This window comes from Perognathus longimembris, chromosome 4 (assembly GCF_023159225.1).
Source record: "Perognathus longimembris pacificus isolate PPM17 chromosome 4, ASM2315922v1, whole genome shotgun sequence".
In the NCBI taxonomy this organism is placed as follows: domain Eukaryota; kingdom Metazoa; phylum Chordata; class Mammalia; order Rodentia; family Heteromyidae; genus Perognathus; species Perognathus longimembris.
Genome location: NC_063164.1, coordinates 1,754,338 through 1,770,119, shown reverse-complemented (window position 1 = coordinate 1,770,119; position 15,782 = coordinate 1,754,338). Strand labels below are relative to the sequence as shown.

Here is a 15,782-nt window from a genome sequence, read left to right as displayed (position 1 = left end):
GCGTGACAAGCACACACTGAGTTCTGGAAATGATCGCGCTGTGGCTGTGATCTTAAGGACGAGGGTGATGGAAGGAAGGGGTGTGAGGGCTGACTTTCAGTGTTTACGTGAACAAAGAAGTGACTTCTTTCCATTCTACAGCGGCCCGAAAAAGGCGTGTGAAAGGAAGACTGGGGGACAGTGCGGCTTCTAAGATTCCACCTCGGTGCTCCCGGTTAGCGGCGTGTTCCAGCGCTGCGCGGCCCTGCCTCCCCGCCCCGCTTCTCCCTCGGGGTGGCGTGGGACTCCTGGGCTCTGCCTCACGCGCAGACACGGAGCAGTCCCGCAGGCCGTGGTGGGCGCCGAAGGCGGAGCCCCGTCCACCCCACGGACAAGTTCACAAGTGCTCACACAGCTCCCGTGGACCGAAAGGGGGGCCACCGAGACTGGGGACTCACCTGAAGGCTGCCAAGTACTCTGTGTCTCCCATGGGGGGGTCCAGGCCGCCCGTGAAAGCCATGTTGACATTGAAGCCCACGCCTGGCCCCGTGCCCACCTGCGGCCAGGAGAGAAATTCGTGTCACAGATCCCGCAGCAGGAATACCCACCGTAGGGGGCACGCGCGCTGTGTCCCAGCTGGCAGCACCTGCGGGGTCTGCCTGGGTGTCCCGGACCCACGCATTCGTTAGGATGCGAGGCCGGGCACCCAAGGCCCATGAGCTCGCGTCAAGGACGGCGCCATTTCCGCGGAACGCTTCGGGTCTCGGGGCCTGTGCCCCTGTGGGAAGTGTGGCGAGCCCCCTCTGTCCTGGGGCCACAGGGGCTCCTCTCGGGGACCTCCGAAGGACCTGCCCACCTGTGCCATTGCCACATGCTAACCGGAGGGGTCTCCAGAAAGAGGACTCTGTTCCTTCCTCGTAAGCGACGAGAGCCAGGGAGGGAGAGCCTGTACTGTACTGCGGCCTCTGCACTCACTGACTGTGTGTGTGTGTGTGTGTGTGTGTGTGTGTGACCTGCCACGCGGGGCTCACACACAGCAGTGGACAGCCAGGACGGAGGGACGGGCATTCCCGCAGAGGCCGCCATGAAGATGCAGCTGGGCGTGGCGCCTCAGTGCAGAGCCCCGGCTTTCTTGGAGGAGAGTGCACGGCTGGATGCGCGGGCACACACACGTCAGGGGGCCTAGGCTGGAGGGGGACTCGCCTTTCTACTCGTGTGTGAGGCAAACTCCAGGCCCCTGGCCCCCTGTGGTGAGATCCGGGCCGGCACTGGCCTCTGCGAGCCGAGGCCCCTTCTGCGGTGGGCCAGTGTGCGCCCCGTTCTCCAGGGGGTCACGGGGCTCAATCCCAAAGCCCACAGCCCCCATCTCAACCTTGTACCTACCTCGTCAGGCGCTCCGCTGCCCGGAAAGAAGTTCCCGTCGTCGTAGCGGTGCAGGGACACGTAGAGGACGTTGGGGTCGCTGTAGAAAGCTTGCTGGGTTCCGTTCCCGTGGTGCACATCCTGAGAGACCCGGCGGGGGCGGGGGGGTGGGGGGGGCAGGTCAGGCCGCGGGCCTCAGACCATGGCCCTCACTGCTCAGCCGGCCCCCTCCGCGCCCCGGGGCGGCGGCCTCCTCTGGGGAATAGCCTGGCCCTGCCGGGTGGGCCGGGGCCCCCGCAGGGCTGCCGAATCGTGAGCCGCTGGATGCCTGCGGGGCTGTGCCCATCCTTGTCCTGGACCATGGGGGCGGGGCAGCCCCGCTTTACACAAGCGTGTGTGGGGGCAGCTGGGAGCCATTTTCAGGGGTTGATTATGTAGTATAGAAATGTGGAAGTGCAGTCTTGTCTAGGTGGAAGAGTAAGAACTCACGACGGATGGTCGGTGCGGGGCTGGGCCTACTGGCTCTACACCCAGAGGAGCCGGGGGCACCACCATATGCATTTGCCACAGGATGGCCACAGAGTCAACTCCAGGACACACTAAGCTTGCTAGGCAGCCCCAGCACACGGCTCGCACACGGCTGGGCCCGCTGGGCTGTCCCCAGCACACGGCTCGCACGTGGCCGGCGCGTGGCTGGGCCCGCTCCGGCGCCAGCTGCACTGCAGTGCTGTCTCTGGGCATCTCTCCCCGCGCTGAGGGCCGGGGGCTCTCAGTGCTGCCGGTCACGGTCCAGCTGGAGGAGGAAGACCGTCCCTGCCTTGCTCTGCCTGTTACCCCGGCAGGGCGGGAACCCGCTGCCTACAGACTGGGCGCTGGCTTCTCTCCTGACTTGAACTTTTTCCTTTTCTCAAGGTGGAAAAGCTTTTTGCAACACCAATCAGCCCACCCAATGTACCCGCTCTTTTGCCTTTAGCATGTGTGGAATAAGTCACAAATACCAAAGTGAAAGGGGTGTGTGCGTGTGCGTGTGTGCGCGCGTGCATTCATGCATGCTGCTCTAAGAGCACCATGGGAATGAGCGCTCTGAATATTCATTTCCAGCTCTGGGGGCTCATGTGAAGAGGCAGCTGTGGTGGGGCAGCAGGGCGGAGCCTCCCCCAGGAAGGCAGGCTCAGCGCTCCTTGTAGTACCCGCCAGGCACGCAAGCAGAGCAGGCTGAGAACCGAGCGCCGCGGGCAGCTGGGCAGGGCCACAGGTGCAGACCAGATGCCGAGGCTCAGTCCCGACCATACTCTCGACCCTGAGGCCTCTCCACCGCAGGTCGGAGCCCACACACCCTGGCAGAAGCCACGAACCCACCCCTCTGCTGATCTCTGACATGGTTTCCAGAAAGTTCCGCCCCCTAAGATCCAGGATGAGTGGAGGTGAAGATCCACCCCGGCCAGCTCTCTACCCAGGAGACAGGCACAGGGGGCCCTCTCCCCACCCCCCCACCCCCCCGCAGGTGGGCCCACTCACCCAGTCAAGGCCCTCCCCCTGGGAGGCGAGGCCACTCACCCAGTCAAGGCCCTCCCCCCGGGAGGCGGGGCCACTCACCCAGTCAAGGCCCTCCCCCCGGGAGGCGGGGCCACTCAGCCAGTCAAGGCCCTCCCCCTGGGAGGCGGGGCCACTCACCCAGTCAAGGCCCTCCCCCCGGGAGGCGGGGCCACTCACCCAGTCAAGGCCCTCCCCCCGGGAGGTGGGGCCACTCACCCAGTCAAGGCCCTCCCCCCGGGAGGCGGGGCCACTCAGCCAGTCAAGGCCCTCCCCCCAGGAGGCGGGGCCACTCACCCAGTCAAGGCCCTCCCCCCGGGAGGCGGGGCCACTCGGCCACTCACCCAGTCCACGATGAGGATCTTGCTCACATTCAGCCTCAGCTGGAGAAGTTTGGCTGCAACTGCCACTGAGTTGAAGTAGCAAAACCCCCTGAGGAAGGAGAAGGGCATCAGGACGAGGGCAAAATGTGCCTGCTTTCCTGTTTCTACACCACTCGCAGCCCAACCATCCAGAGTCCAGGAAGAGATTCTTTCTGGAGGGTTCTGGTGGAAGCCAGCTGAGGAAGGGGATGACCAACTTTAACTGATAGTGACTGGCCAATGACAAGTGAACACACAGACACACAAGGAGACACACACATACACACCCCCCCACAGAGATGTGCAGGTACACACATGTACCACAGAGACACACGCCACTCAGATCTGCTGACACACACATATATGTACATACACAGACATACACAGGCACCCACACCACACACCAGAGACAGCTAAGATACACAGACACAAACCCATGCACCCACAACACAGATCAGATGGACACACACCACCTAGATATACAGACACATATGCAGATATAAACGTACGCATTCATACACTAGAGATACACACATCACACAAACATGCAGACACAAGTACACATATGCACACCACATATAAAACACACCACGCACAAGCACACAGATAAACATGCACAAACACCAAATATACTCATACCACACATGTACACATGCATGCATACACAGCAAAAATACACATATGTACCACGAAGATGCACACAGCAGAGAAAAGCACGGAAGGCATATACACATACACAAATTTACATACACTGTACAGCTCTACACACAGGAACAAATATATAAATATACACACACAAGCACATATAAACAAATATACTTACCACACAGATGCACACAAACTATGCAGCTACATAGACACAGGCACACATATGCACACACCATACAGAAACAGTGAGGCACAAATAAGCACGCATACTGTTTGGAAATCCCAGGTACAACTCCTGTGTCAGTGCAGGAGGCTATGTTTGAATTGTTTTTGTATGACTGCTGTATAGACTCATGTTTTGGGGGTAGAAGTTCAGAAATAAAAAAAAAAACATACAGCAAAGATACAGTCACATACTACAGTATGTAGACAAACACTAACATGGAAACACACGTGTACCAGACGTAGCCATACATTATAGACAGGTACACAAATGTACATACATCACACATACACTAGATATAGACACGTGCATCATATACAATGTGTAATACACATATACAAAACGCAGAGGAACACATGATTCAGCTGTGTATGCAGATACGCACACCGCAAATGTGGACACACACACACACACACACACAATCGTGAGGCACACCCAGCACATGGGCAAACAGACACACACCAGGGTCATGTTTGATTCCCAGTGTACCCATGGTGAGGAACTTGGCCCCCATGTTTGCGGTCACTCTCTCCTACCCCGACAGTCACTGCCACCTCAGGGGTGACAGGTCTACCAATAGCGGCCCGCGCTTAATTCCCCATATTCTAAGACATCTCCTGGGACCTTCAGCTGTAACCGAAGGCGGTCTTCCTTGACAGATCAAGGCGCAGGCTGAGAGATGGGGCTGGACAAAAGCAGCAGTGGCTCCAGCCTCAGTTTCGTCAGCTGCCCGGGCTGCCCTGCGCGTACCCCGCCCACTGCTGACCGCACAACTGCAGGTCTTCGGGGCCCCTGGAGACAGCGTGCCCTGACAGCCGGGCGTCGCGCCCCCTCGCTGGCAAAGGCCCGAGGCCCACGCTGGCCTTGTCCGGCGGCCTGCACCGGCCACGGGTGCGAGCGGCCCCGCGCCACCTGCCCCGCGTCCTGATGCCAATGGTCAGGGTGACCGTGCTGCCACGGCCTGGTTAGGCCCCGCCAGTCAGCAGCGGCGAGGCCACGCGTGAAGTGACCCGCAGGGCGGGCGGTGAGCGCTGGAGAGCAGGGCCGCGTGAACCCGCTTCCTCTCCCAAACGAGAGGCGGCCCCCTGTGATTCCTCCGGCCGGCGTCCCCAGGGCCCCCCACGCCATCCCCTGCCCCGCCCGTCTCGTCCTCCCTTCCTCCAGGGAGGCCGGCGGCCTTGGCGCCCGGGCTCTGCACCCACCCGGGGGCCCTGGGCTAGCGACCCGCCCCGGCCGTGGGCTGGTGCCGGAGACGCGCTCAAGGCGGGGGGCTCCCCGGGGGCGGTCCCCGCCTCCCCCCGCCGTCACTCACATGGGGGTGCTCTCCTCAGCGTGGTGTCCTGGGGGGCGGACCACAGCAAAGCCGTTCTGTGAACACCAGACGGGGAGACGGTGAGAGAGGGCAGGCTGTGCAGACGAGAACCTCGTGACACACTCGGGTGCCGGAGAAGGTGCCCCCGACACGGATGCGCCTGCCACAGCCCTGCCCTCGCCAGCCCCCCTCCCGGGGTGGACACGGAGGGGCCGGCACCCCCACCCTGCCCTCGCCCAGCCCCCCTCCCGGGGTGGACACGGAGGGGCCTACACCTCCACCCTGCCCTCGCCCAGCCCCCCTCCCGGGGTGGACACGGAGGGGCCTACACCTCCACCCTGCCCTCGCCCAGCCCCCCTCCCGGGGTGGACACGGAGGGGCCTACACCTCCACCCTGCCCTCGCCCAGCGCCCCTCCCGGGGTGGACACGGAGGGGCCTACACCTCCACCCTGCCCTCGCCCAGCCCCCCTCCCAGGAAGACACGGAGGGGCCTACACCTCCACCCTGCCCTTGCCCAGCCCCCCTCCCGGGAAGACACGGAGGGGCCTGCACCCCCACCCTCACCCCAGCCCCCCTCTCAGGGTGGACACGGAGGGGCCGGCACCCCCACTCCCAGGGCCTCCTTGGTCCTAGCAGTTCCAGGAGGCTGTGTGGATGAGCGCTCTGGTGAAGCGCAGAGGGGCTGGCCACCCGCGGGTGACCCCACAGGGGTGTGGCGAGGTGGGGCAGGGACCAGGCTACCCCAGGGAGCAGGCTCGGGATGGGACAAGAGCAGTGTGCGGCGAGGGCGTGCAGAGGAGGCGCTGCTCTCGAGCAGGCTCCGGCCCTGGCGCTGCGCCCGTGGCTCTCCGGGGGCCGCGTGCAGGCTCGGGGCTGCCTTCTCAGCAGCCCTCGTCTCCCGGGCAGACAAGCGCACGGACGGTGCTCGAGCACCGTCAACTGCAGGTGCTAAAGCACAGTGAACGGCCGCCCGGGGCAGCGGGGGGCGAGGGCGGAGCGGCCCGCTCAGGGGGCTCCCCGGGGCCCCCCGGCTTCCCCCGGGGGCGCAGGTGTGTCTTTCCGGTCTCCTGTGGGGAAGCCTGCAGCCCTCTCCGTGGTGAGCGGGGCTGGCTCCACTTCCCAGGGATATCCGTTTCCTCTGCGAGGGGCACACGGGCCACGGGCGTTCCCACGTGGAGAAATGAACACGCTTCTCCACGACACACGAGCAGCCGCCAGCGACGGACGCGGGCTCTCGGCAGACCGCTGCCGTGGAAGCCTCTGCCGGCGGCCGGGGGCTCGCCACGCAGCACAGCGGGGCTCTGCTGGGGAGCGGTGCGCGGCGGCGGCTTCCGGGAGGGAAGACGCGGTACGCCAGGCCTCGGCCCGACGCGGCGGGGAAGCCTTCGGCAGGGGCACACCTGTGCATGGGAAGCCTTCGGCAGGGGCACACCTGTGCATGGGAAGCCTTCGGCAGGGGCACACCTGTGCATGGGAAGCCTTCGGCAGGGCACACCTGTGTATGGGAAGCCTTCGGCAGGGGCACACCTGTGCATGGGAAGCCTTCGGCAGGGGCACACCTGTGTATGGGAAGCCTTCGGCAGGGGCACACCTGTGCATGGGAAGCCTTCGGCAGGGGCACACCTGTGCATGGGAAGCCTTCAGCAGGGGCACACCTGTGTATGGGAAGCCTTCAGCAGGGGCACACCTGTGCATGGGAAGCCTTCGGCAGGGGCACACCTGTGCATGGGAAGCCTTCGGCAGGGGCACACCTGTGCATGGGAAGCCTTTGGCAGGGGCACACCTATGTATCCCTCCCGAAGGGAAGCGGGTTGTGGCCCCAGCGAGTCTTTCCGAGGCTGCGAAGTGCCGGAGCAGAGCGTCCAGGCGCCTGGACACCACACAGGGCTATGCGAGGCCAGCACTGCGAATTCAACGCGTGGCAGAGGCTCACGCAAGGCCGGCGCGGGAGTCAGGCTGCCACGCACGAGTGTTCCTTTAGAATACTAATACGTATGTATATACACGGTGAACTGGATGAGCTGAGTGAGTGGCCCAAGGCTTGCTGGGAGCCTCGAGTGACCGCGAAGAGGGCAAAGAGCTCTGGGGTTCACGCCTGAGCTGCGGCACGGCACCCCCACCGCGTGGGAAGTGTCTGCCACTTGTCGCGACGCGAGCTGCCCCCCCGCCCCCCGCTGGTCACCGCACACCGCCCCCCCAGGCTCCGACTGACCTTCAGCTCCCCTGTGGCCACCTTGAAGACCAACTCCACCACGCAGCCCACGGCAAGACGGGCCGCCCCCGACGAGTGCACCTCGTTCCAAATGGTGTCGCTGTCCACCTGTGCAAACAACCATCTTAGAGCCACAGCCTCGCCACCGCCACCGCCACCACGAGGGGACGTGCGGCCTCCAGTTCCAAGGCTGGCTCTGCCTCTGACAGCCAGAGCCTCACCGGGGCAGACGGCTGACACTAGCGCGCATGGCCTTTTGAGCATGCGCCGAAACGTACGGACACAAACAGAACAGTGAGTGAAGGTGTTTGCCAGTAGCCTTTCTCCTCAGGCTGCCTCAAGGGGGAGGGAGAAGGAAGGACACCGCGGTCACAGAGCGCCTTTCTGTTGAGCTGCATGTGCAGTTAGGAGAGCAGCGCTAGGCAGTAAGATGGAGTGCGGGAGATGTAAACAGCGGGCTGTTCAAATCATGGCCTGGTCTGCGCTGTACTAAATGGAAGCTCTTGCTATGAGCAGCTGTGGTTTAATGGGACTGGGGCCTGAGGAAGGAGCTCTACCCTGGGGCTGGGTCCATTGTTATCGGCTTCCGATGCAAAGGGTAAGAGGCCAACAAGTTCACCGACTCAGCCTGACACAGGATGCATTGTTTTGTTTTGTTTTGTTTTTTTGCCAGTCCTGGGCCTTGAACTCAGGGCCTGTGCACTGTCCTTGGCTTCTTTTTGCTCAAGGCTAGCACTCTGCCACTTGAGCCACAGCGCCACTTCCAGCTTTTTCTGCTTATGTGGTGCTGAGGACTTGAACCCAGGGCTTCATGCATGCTAGGCAAGCACTACCACTGAGCCACAACCCCAGCCCCCCACTGGATGCACTTTTAGGGCCTATCTAACGGGAGAGACAGCTAACAGACTCGGACAGCAGTGTGCATCTGCAGAGAAGCCCTCGGTGGGAGCCAGACCCAAGCCCTGAGCAGCTATTCCGTGTGTTCCTTGAGCACACAGTCCTGGGGCCACCTAGGGCCTGGGCTGGACACAGAAGGCCTGGCGCTGCGTGGCTGTCCTGCAACATGTGCTTCCACTTCGGCACACGCTGTGACACATCCACCTGAGGGCCCTGCTCGACCGGACGGCCTCTCAACGCTGGACGCTTTGAAATGCCGGAGCTGGAGCCACCTCCCCATTCCTGTCCCCTGTCCGGACCCAACAGGCACCTGACAGACGCTCTGTGGGGAGGGATGGGACTCTTCACTGCCTGATGGCTTAAGATTCGTCTATAGGGCCAAAGACTTTACAGAGGGGTGTGCAGTGCGAGTTATTCTTCCCAGTGGTCAAAAACCATGAGGTTCTTTAAATAGCTTCTAATATCCAAAGAACAAAACTCCTGTCCACTGTGCATCCCTCTCCAAAGCAGCTTCCACTGGGAGTCACGCTGTGAGCCACCTGCTGAAGTGGGGTGCACACCTCGGCTGGAGAATCAAAGGCGGCCGGCAATACGGGACACTCCAGCAGCTGCCCCGTGCCCTCCAGGAGCAGCAACTTAGGAGGCAGGCCTGGCTGGGGCCATACCCAGGAGGCCAAAAGGACTTGACGGAGAGGCCTTCCTTCCTCAGGAGGGGCAGTAGGGAGGAGCCAGTGGACAAGAGTGGCCCCGTCTGCAGGGCCTTCGGTGCACTCTACTCTCCTGGGCACCTCTGCAGAAAGCAAGGGGCCAACCTCAGCCCCGCCACAGGACAGCGAGTGGTGACTGTCCCCAGACAAGCTGACAAGCCTGTCCTGCTGCTCCAGACCCCGCGGTGTTCAGTCCACTGAGTCCTGACTCAGGCACAGAGGTGCACGACTCGCACAGGAATAAAGACAGAGACAGGCAGGGGAGCCTGGAGGATCCCTACAGAGACTGGCGGGGGGCATGTGTGACTGACAGGTGGCAAGTGTGGGGTGAACTGGAGCCATGGCGGGGTGTGTGTGTGTGTGTGTGTGTGTGCGTGCGTGCGTGCACGTGCCAGCAGAATCCAGAACACACTCACAGGCAGGGCTTGGGGGAGGGTGTCCTGGGAAACCCAAGGACACAGACTCTGTCACTAATTTAGAACTTGTAATAATGAGGGGGTGAGCAAAGTAGCAGTTTCTTTCAGATGGCTTGTAAAAAAAGGTCAAAACAATTAAAACCCCCTACTTAACCGTTAAGCGAGGGTGTTCTAAGCTTTGAAAGCAGCATCGCGCAGCTCAGGCTGAAGTGAGGCAGAAGCCTCGGCGCCCGACCCTGGCTCCTACTGCCCTACGAGTTGGCGCTGCTTCCGGAAGCCTCCAGGCTGGAGCGCTACAGCTGCACGGGGTCCGAGGCCACAGCCACCGTCCTCCTGGAGGTTCCATTCCTGCCTCTCACTTGTCTGGGCTGGTTCCCACTGGCTCCATTCGCACCCGTGCCCGGCCACGAGTGGCATCCCTGCCGCCGAGCCCCAGGTCTGAGCCTGGACTCCGCTTTCATTTGCAGATGATAAATTCTGTCTTGCACAGTCTGCTGGCTGCACGGCACTGTGAATCCAAATCTTTTAAGTCGGGCCAAAAATTTGCCCCAAATTAAGAGATTGTAGCCTATGTATAATACAAAATAAAATAACTCTTGCAGGGCTCAGCGGCGGTATGAATAAATGCCGCTTATTCTCTTTCTAACGGGGTAATTTTCAAAGCAGTGATTTCTGTAAAGACTCAGGAAGAAAACAATTTGGTTTCATTTCCCTAACAGAACCCAGACCTGGCCTTCACCTTGCCGCTGTGATTATACACATGGCCCAGTTCTACTGCGATGGCCTGGGCGGGCCACCAGCCCCTAGCCTGGTCTCTCCACAACCCTCTGCCAGAGGGGCCCTGGCCGCCAGCTGCCGTTCTCCCCGGGGGGCCCAGCCTACTCCATCCACCCAGGGTGCGACTGGGAGGCGGGGCTGACCTGCACTCCTGTCTGTGGATCTCCTGCCAGAAACGTGTCCCTTTTCCCCCAAGTGTCTCGCTTAGAACACCATCTCCTCCAGAGAAAAGAAGAGGGCGGGAGTCGCCCGGCCCAACTAGCTGCTCTACGCACGTCAAATGGGCCGTGAGTAACCTGAATTGAGAACTTTGCCCGGAGCCTCGCGTTGAAAAATGGATGCAGAACGGGCACATCCCGCCTAAGGAGGCACTGAGACCTGAGTGTACTGGAGAGTGTCACTGTACACCCGGAAGCAGAGACGAGTCTGCACTCTGGCTGCACAGGAACCACAGCCCAGCAGAAAGGTGTCCGAGCCTAGTGATCAAAATGTCTACGACCCACAGTGCTTTGAAGCCACAAGTGGGCACCTCTGTCTGCCCCACATCCCTGCGCAGGGAAAACACCCGGTAGCAATTACCCACTCTAGGGAGAGCAAGGCAGTGGTTTGTGTGATCACCGGGGCTCTGAGAACAAATAGGTCGTTCGTTACATTAAAGAGATACTTACCCCGACTCCACCGCAAGGAAGCCTGACAAACACGGAGGTCAGCGACCCTGCGGGGAGAGAGGAGGTCAGGAGAGCGAGGGCAGCGCGGGCTCTGGGAGGGGTTCTGTGGCACGAGGGACCTGCCCAGTTCAGAGGGCGCCGCTCCCCGGTCACCCCGCCGCCCTGCTGCAGGGCGGATCCCTGTCTGGCCCCCCCAGTTCCGATTCTCCCGGTGCGAGGTGAGGAACTCCCGCCGCCTCTATAAAAAGCCCTGTTGGGCTGGGAATATGGCCTAGTGGCAGGAGCGCTTGCCTCGCATACATGAGGCCCTGGGTTCGATTCCCCAGCACCACGTATACAGAAAATGGCCAGAAGGGGCGCTGTGGCTCAAGTGGCAGAGTGCTAGCCTTGAGCAAAAAGAAGCCAGGGACGGTGCTCAGGCCCTGAGTCCAAGGCCCAGGACTGGCCAAAGAAAAAAAAAAAAGAAAGCCCTGTTGCCGAGACCCCGGCCTTGGCTCCCCGGTGAGCCCCGCCTGTCACAGCCCCCACACGAGTCACAGGCCTGTGGCGGGCTTTGTGACTGGGCAGCCCTTCCCCACTCACGGCCCACGCGGAAGCCACGGCTGACAGCTGTCGCGGGGCCCTCCTGTATCACGGAGTCCTCAGATCTGACTCCCCTTCCTGGGATGAAAGCGCTCCCAGAAAGGGGACGGCCTCTTTGCTTCTGTGGCCCTAACAGTGGGAGAACACGGGACACTGGTCTAAATCCTACACTGTCTAGGCTCCGACAACGCTTTCATCCTCAGGAGCTGGCCCCGAAGAGCCAGGCCTTCTGCCCCTGGCTTGCCACGGCCTGGCCCCTTCCTGGACAGAGCTGCACCGTGGCACGTGGCACGTGGCCCGGGCCAGGGTCCGGGGTCTGCCGTTGGCTTGATCTAACAGGCCCCTCATGCAGCGCGGGACTGCCCTTCCTGGGCCTGGCCGGGCTGTCGGCCCTGGGGGGGCCCGCGCCCCTTCGTCCTGTTAGGATGGCCTGAACACCCAGCTAATGCTCTGAATCTCAGGTTCACACCGGATGCACTGGCAGCCTGGTGGCACAGGAAAGCGGGCCATGAGGACAGCTGGGGCAGGAGTGACAGCCGTCCTTCCTGCTACAGGCCGTGGCGACTGCCAGGACTCGAATGAGCTGGAGGTTCCCACAGCCAGGCCCTTCGAAACACGCAGCCCTTTCCACAGAAGTGGCTCTCGGCTAACCATGTCTGCGCGGTACTAACCAGAACCGGGCCCTTTAGTGATGCTGCTCATGATCTCGGCTGCCCCCTGCATCGGCCCCGAGAACGCCGGCGCCCCTTGGAGGCCCGGCTGCAGCCCAGCTGTGCCTGCCTGTGGTCGGTGCGCACCATCACCAGGACCAGGTAGCGCACGTGGCCTGGGACCGGCCTGGAGGACCCCCACCGCTCCTGCTGTCTGCGCACGGCTGGCCGGCTTTCCAGGAGGCGTGGGAGCCGCCCCCTCTCCTGTAACTCTGCTCCCGGTGGAAGTGGAGCTTCCTGAGCACTTCCAGCCCGTTCACCTGCAGGCCGGCCCGCAGACCTGCCCTGTCCACAGCCCCTCTGGGTCAGGCTCTTTCTATGTAGCATGGTGTCAGAGGCTACCAGGAACCAAACCGCTTGGTCCTAGAGCAGCGACCCGCCCCACGGGTGTCTGCAGTCCAGCCAGCAGCTTGTGCTCCTGGTGTGTCACTGTGTGAGTGGCAACCTACAAGGGGCCTCTGGCCTGTGTCAGAGCAACTTGTGAACCCGGTTAAAAGAAGGAAAAGTCACTTAGGCAACTAATGACGGCTGCAGTAGCGTAATTTGGATCCCAAGTGGTACGAAGGCAATGGACCGGGTATGCAGGTGCACTTGGGGCAGATGAAAAAGCACAACTCAGAAGGAAAGAAAAGGACAGCACGGGCCATCACCTCACGAGTGCCTCCCCCATCCCCCCTGCACACCAGTGCAGAAGTGCAGCACCACACTCTACACCTAATGCACCAAGACAACTGCTACGGGGGCAGGAGATTCGGGAGAAACGTCTCCACCAAGAACACCGAAGCCTGACAAGGGCAGGTTGGGGTCGGCGGTGAGAAAGCGCCAAGCCTCTCACAGGGAGCCTTTCTCATCTTGGAGGTCACGTAAGGCTAGCTGTGTACTGCTGCCTTAATAATCTCAAATCTAGTTTGAATTTGGCTTAAGTATCTAGAACATTCTCCCACTGGTGATTAATGGCCCGCTGAATGTCACAGGTGTGGGATGGCCAGGCCAAAGGACCCTGGATGGTGGGCCGAGCACATTAAGGGCTGCCTGGGTGAGATACCTTGTTCTGAGGGGAAAAGCTGGGGAAAAGGCAGAAGGCTGGGGCCCTGGCTGGAGGCTGGGGCCCTGGAGGGAGGCTGGGGCCCTGGCTGGAGGCTGAGGCCCCTGGAGGGAGGCTGAGGTTCTGGCTGGAGGCTGAGGCCCTGGCTGGAGGCTGAGGCCCCTGGAGGGAGGCTGAGGCCCTGGAGGGAGGCTGAGGTTCTGGCTGGAGGCTGAGGCCCCTGGAGGGAGGCTGGGGGCCTGGAGGGAGGCTGAGGCCCTGGCTGGAAGCTGAGGCCCTGGAGGGAGGCTGGGGCCCTGGCTGGAGGCTGAGGCCCTGGAGGGAGGCTGAGGTTCTGGCTGGAGGCTGAGGCCCTGGAGGGAGGCTGAGGCCCTGGAGGGAGGCTGAGGCCCTGGCTGGAGGCTGAGGCCCTGGAGGGAGGCTGGGGCCCTGGCTGGAGGCTGAGGCCCTGGCAGGAGGCTGAGGTTCTGGCTGGAGGCTGAGGCCCTGGAGGGAGGCTGAGGCCCTGGAGGGAGGCTGAGGCCCTGGAGGGAGGCTGGGGGCCTGGCTGGAGGCTGAGGTTCTGGCTGGAGGCTGAGGCCCTGGAGGGAGGCTGAGGCCCTGGAGGGAGGCTGAGGCCCTGGAGGGAGGCTGGGGGTCTGGCTGGAGGCTGAGGCCCTGGAGGGAGGCTGGGGCCCTGGCTGGAGGCTGAGGCCCTGGAGGGAGGCTGAGGCCCTGGAGGGAGGCTGGGGCCCTGGCTGGAGGCTGAGGCCCTGGCAGGAGGCTGAGGTTCTGGCTGGAGGCTGAGGCCCTGGAGGGAGGCTGAGGCCCTGGAGGGAGGCTGAGGCCCTGGAGGGAGGCTGGGGGCCTGGCTGGAGGCTGAGGCCCTGGAGGGAGGCTGGGGGTCTGGCTGGAGGCTGAGGCCCTGGCTGGAGGCTGGGGCCCTGGAGGGAGGCTAAGGTTCTGGCTGGAGGCTGAGGCCCTGGAGGGAGGCTGGGGCCCTGGAGGGAGGCTGAGGCCCTGGAGGGAGGCTGGGGGCCTGGCTGGAGGCTGAGGCCCTGGAGGGAGGCTGAGGCCCCTGGAGGGAGGCTGGGGGTCTGGCTGGAGGCTGAGGCCCTGGCTGGAGGCTGGGGCCCTGGAGGGAGGCTAAGGTTCTGGCTGGAGGCTGAGGCCCTGGAGGGAGGCTGGGGCCCTGGCTGGAGGCAGGGCCCCTGGCAGGAGGCTGTCCAGCAACAACCAGTGACTGTTGGAGTCCTGCTGTGGCAGAGGCCTGGTCTCATGAGGGTGTACAGGCAGCCTGCCTCTCCTTCACTGGAGTCTGCCAGAGGATGCCACTGCGCCTGGTCAGTCTCCAGACGCACAGGTGCGTGAATCTCAGGAACTTTTGGCCATCGGCTCCTGAGGAGTGCAGAGCCTGGGCGGCTCACGTACTGGAACACGGGCCGTGCGTCAGGAAGCCTCTCGTCAGAGTTGGTGGGGCATACGGGTGTTGAGAGCCCAGCTGGGGAGGGCCCGGTCGGGGGGCAGACCTGGCGCTCAGGGGCCATCATCCTGCCCCCGCTGCACAAACAGCAGCTACTCAGGGCCACGAGGCCAGGCTCCCGAGGTGGAGACCAAAGGCCTGTCATCAGGCCTGCCTGTTCCTTCTCTCCGCAGACGCGGATCTAGAGGCGCAGGGGCCGGTGGGGGGTACCCAGGGACCCTACCAAGAGCCCTCCTGAAGGAGGCTACCGTGACAGGCTCCTGTCCGGCTTGGACACTACCGTGATGGGGTGGAGAGGCGCCTGTCCGTCCTGCAGTCTGCCCAGGAAGCTGGTGGCGCCCAGCCCTGAGTCTGTGGTCTCTGCCCAGAGAAGCTCTCGCCCCAAGGCGGGGTGTCTGCCCGGGGGGGGGGGGGGGGGCTCGGCTTCGTGGTCCGTGTCAATGGGCTCTACGTCCCCTGGTGTTCAGTCTGTACTCAGTAAGCCAGTGGAGCCTCAGCACTCCACCTGTTTACACGGAGCCCGCAGGGTCCTGGGCACCTGTCAGGAGCCCATGGCCTCTGCCGAGGGCCCCAGGGCTTCTTGGGGACGGGGAGGGGGCCTGCAGCCCCAGCCTCCTGCTCTGAGCCGGTCCCTGTGGAGCCTGGGAAACCCGGGAGCCCAGGAGACGAGTCCTAAGCCGGGCAAGGCCGGGGGGCAGGGGGTGCCCGCGCTCTCCGGAGCAGCCTCTGGACCCGACTCTGCGGCTTCGACTGAAACGCACTGGCGGAGGGTGGGTTCCCCTCACCCTGGCAGGGAGTTGGGGATACAGGGCCCTCCTTCCCCGGATGGCCTCACAGAGCCAGAGGGCCACCCCAGCAGCCCCACAGCCGACGGGGCGGTGGGCGA

General features: G+C 62.8%; 1 protein-coding gene across 12 annotated transcripts in view; it reads right to left on the bottom strand.

Annotated features, from left to right (window-relative positions):
• Hdac4 (histone deacetylase 4) overlaps positions 1-15,782 on the bottom strand; it is a 220,496-nt gene that overhangs the window by 11,310 nt on the left and 193,404 nt on the right. For 10 of the 12 annotated variants that reach the window (XM_048344405.1, XM_048344407.1, XM_048344406.1 and 7 more), the window contains 6 exons: positions 11,098-11,144; positions 7,633-7,740; positions 5,420-5,475; positions 3,219-3,306; positions 1,363-1,482; positions 438-535 (listed from right to left, as the gene is read on the bottom strand). In XM_048344405.1, coding sequence (XP_048200362.1) covers positions 438-535; positions 1,363-1,482; positions 3,219-3,306; positions 5,420-5,475; positions 7,633-7,740; positions 11,098-11,144 — 517 coding nt within the window. The remainder of the gene's footprint in view (positions 1-437; positions 536-1,362; positions 1,483-3,218; positions 3,307-5,419; positions 5,476-7,632; positions 7,741-11,097; positions 11,145-15,782) is intronic. The other 2 variants (XM_048344413.1, XM_048344415.1) reach the window with 1 other exon arrangement.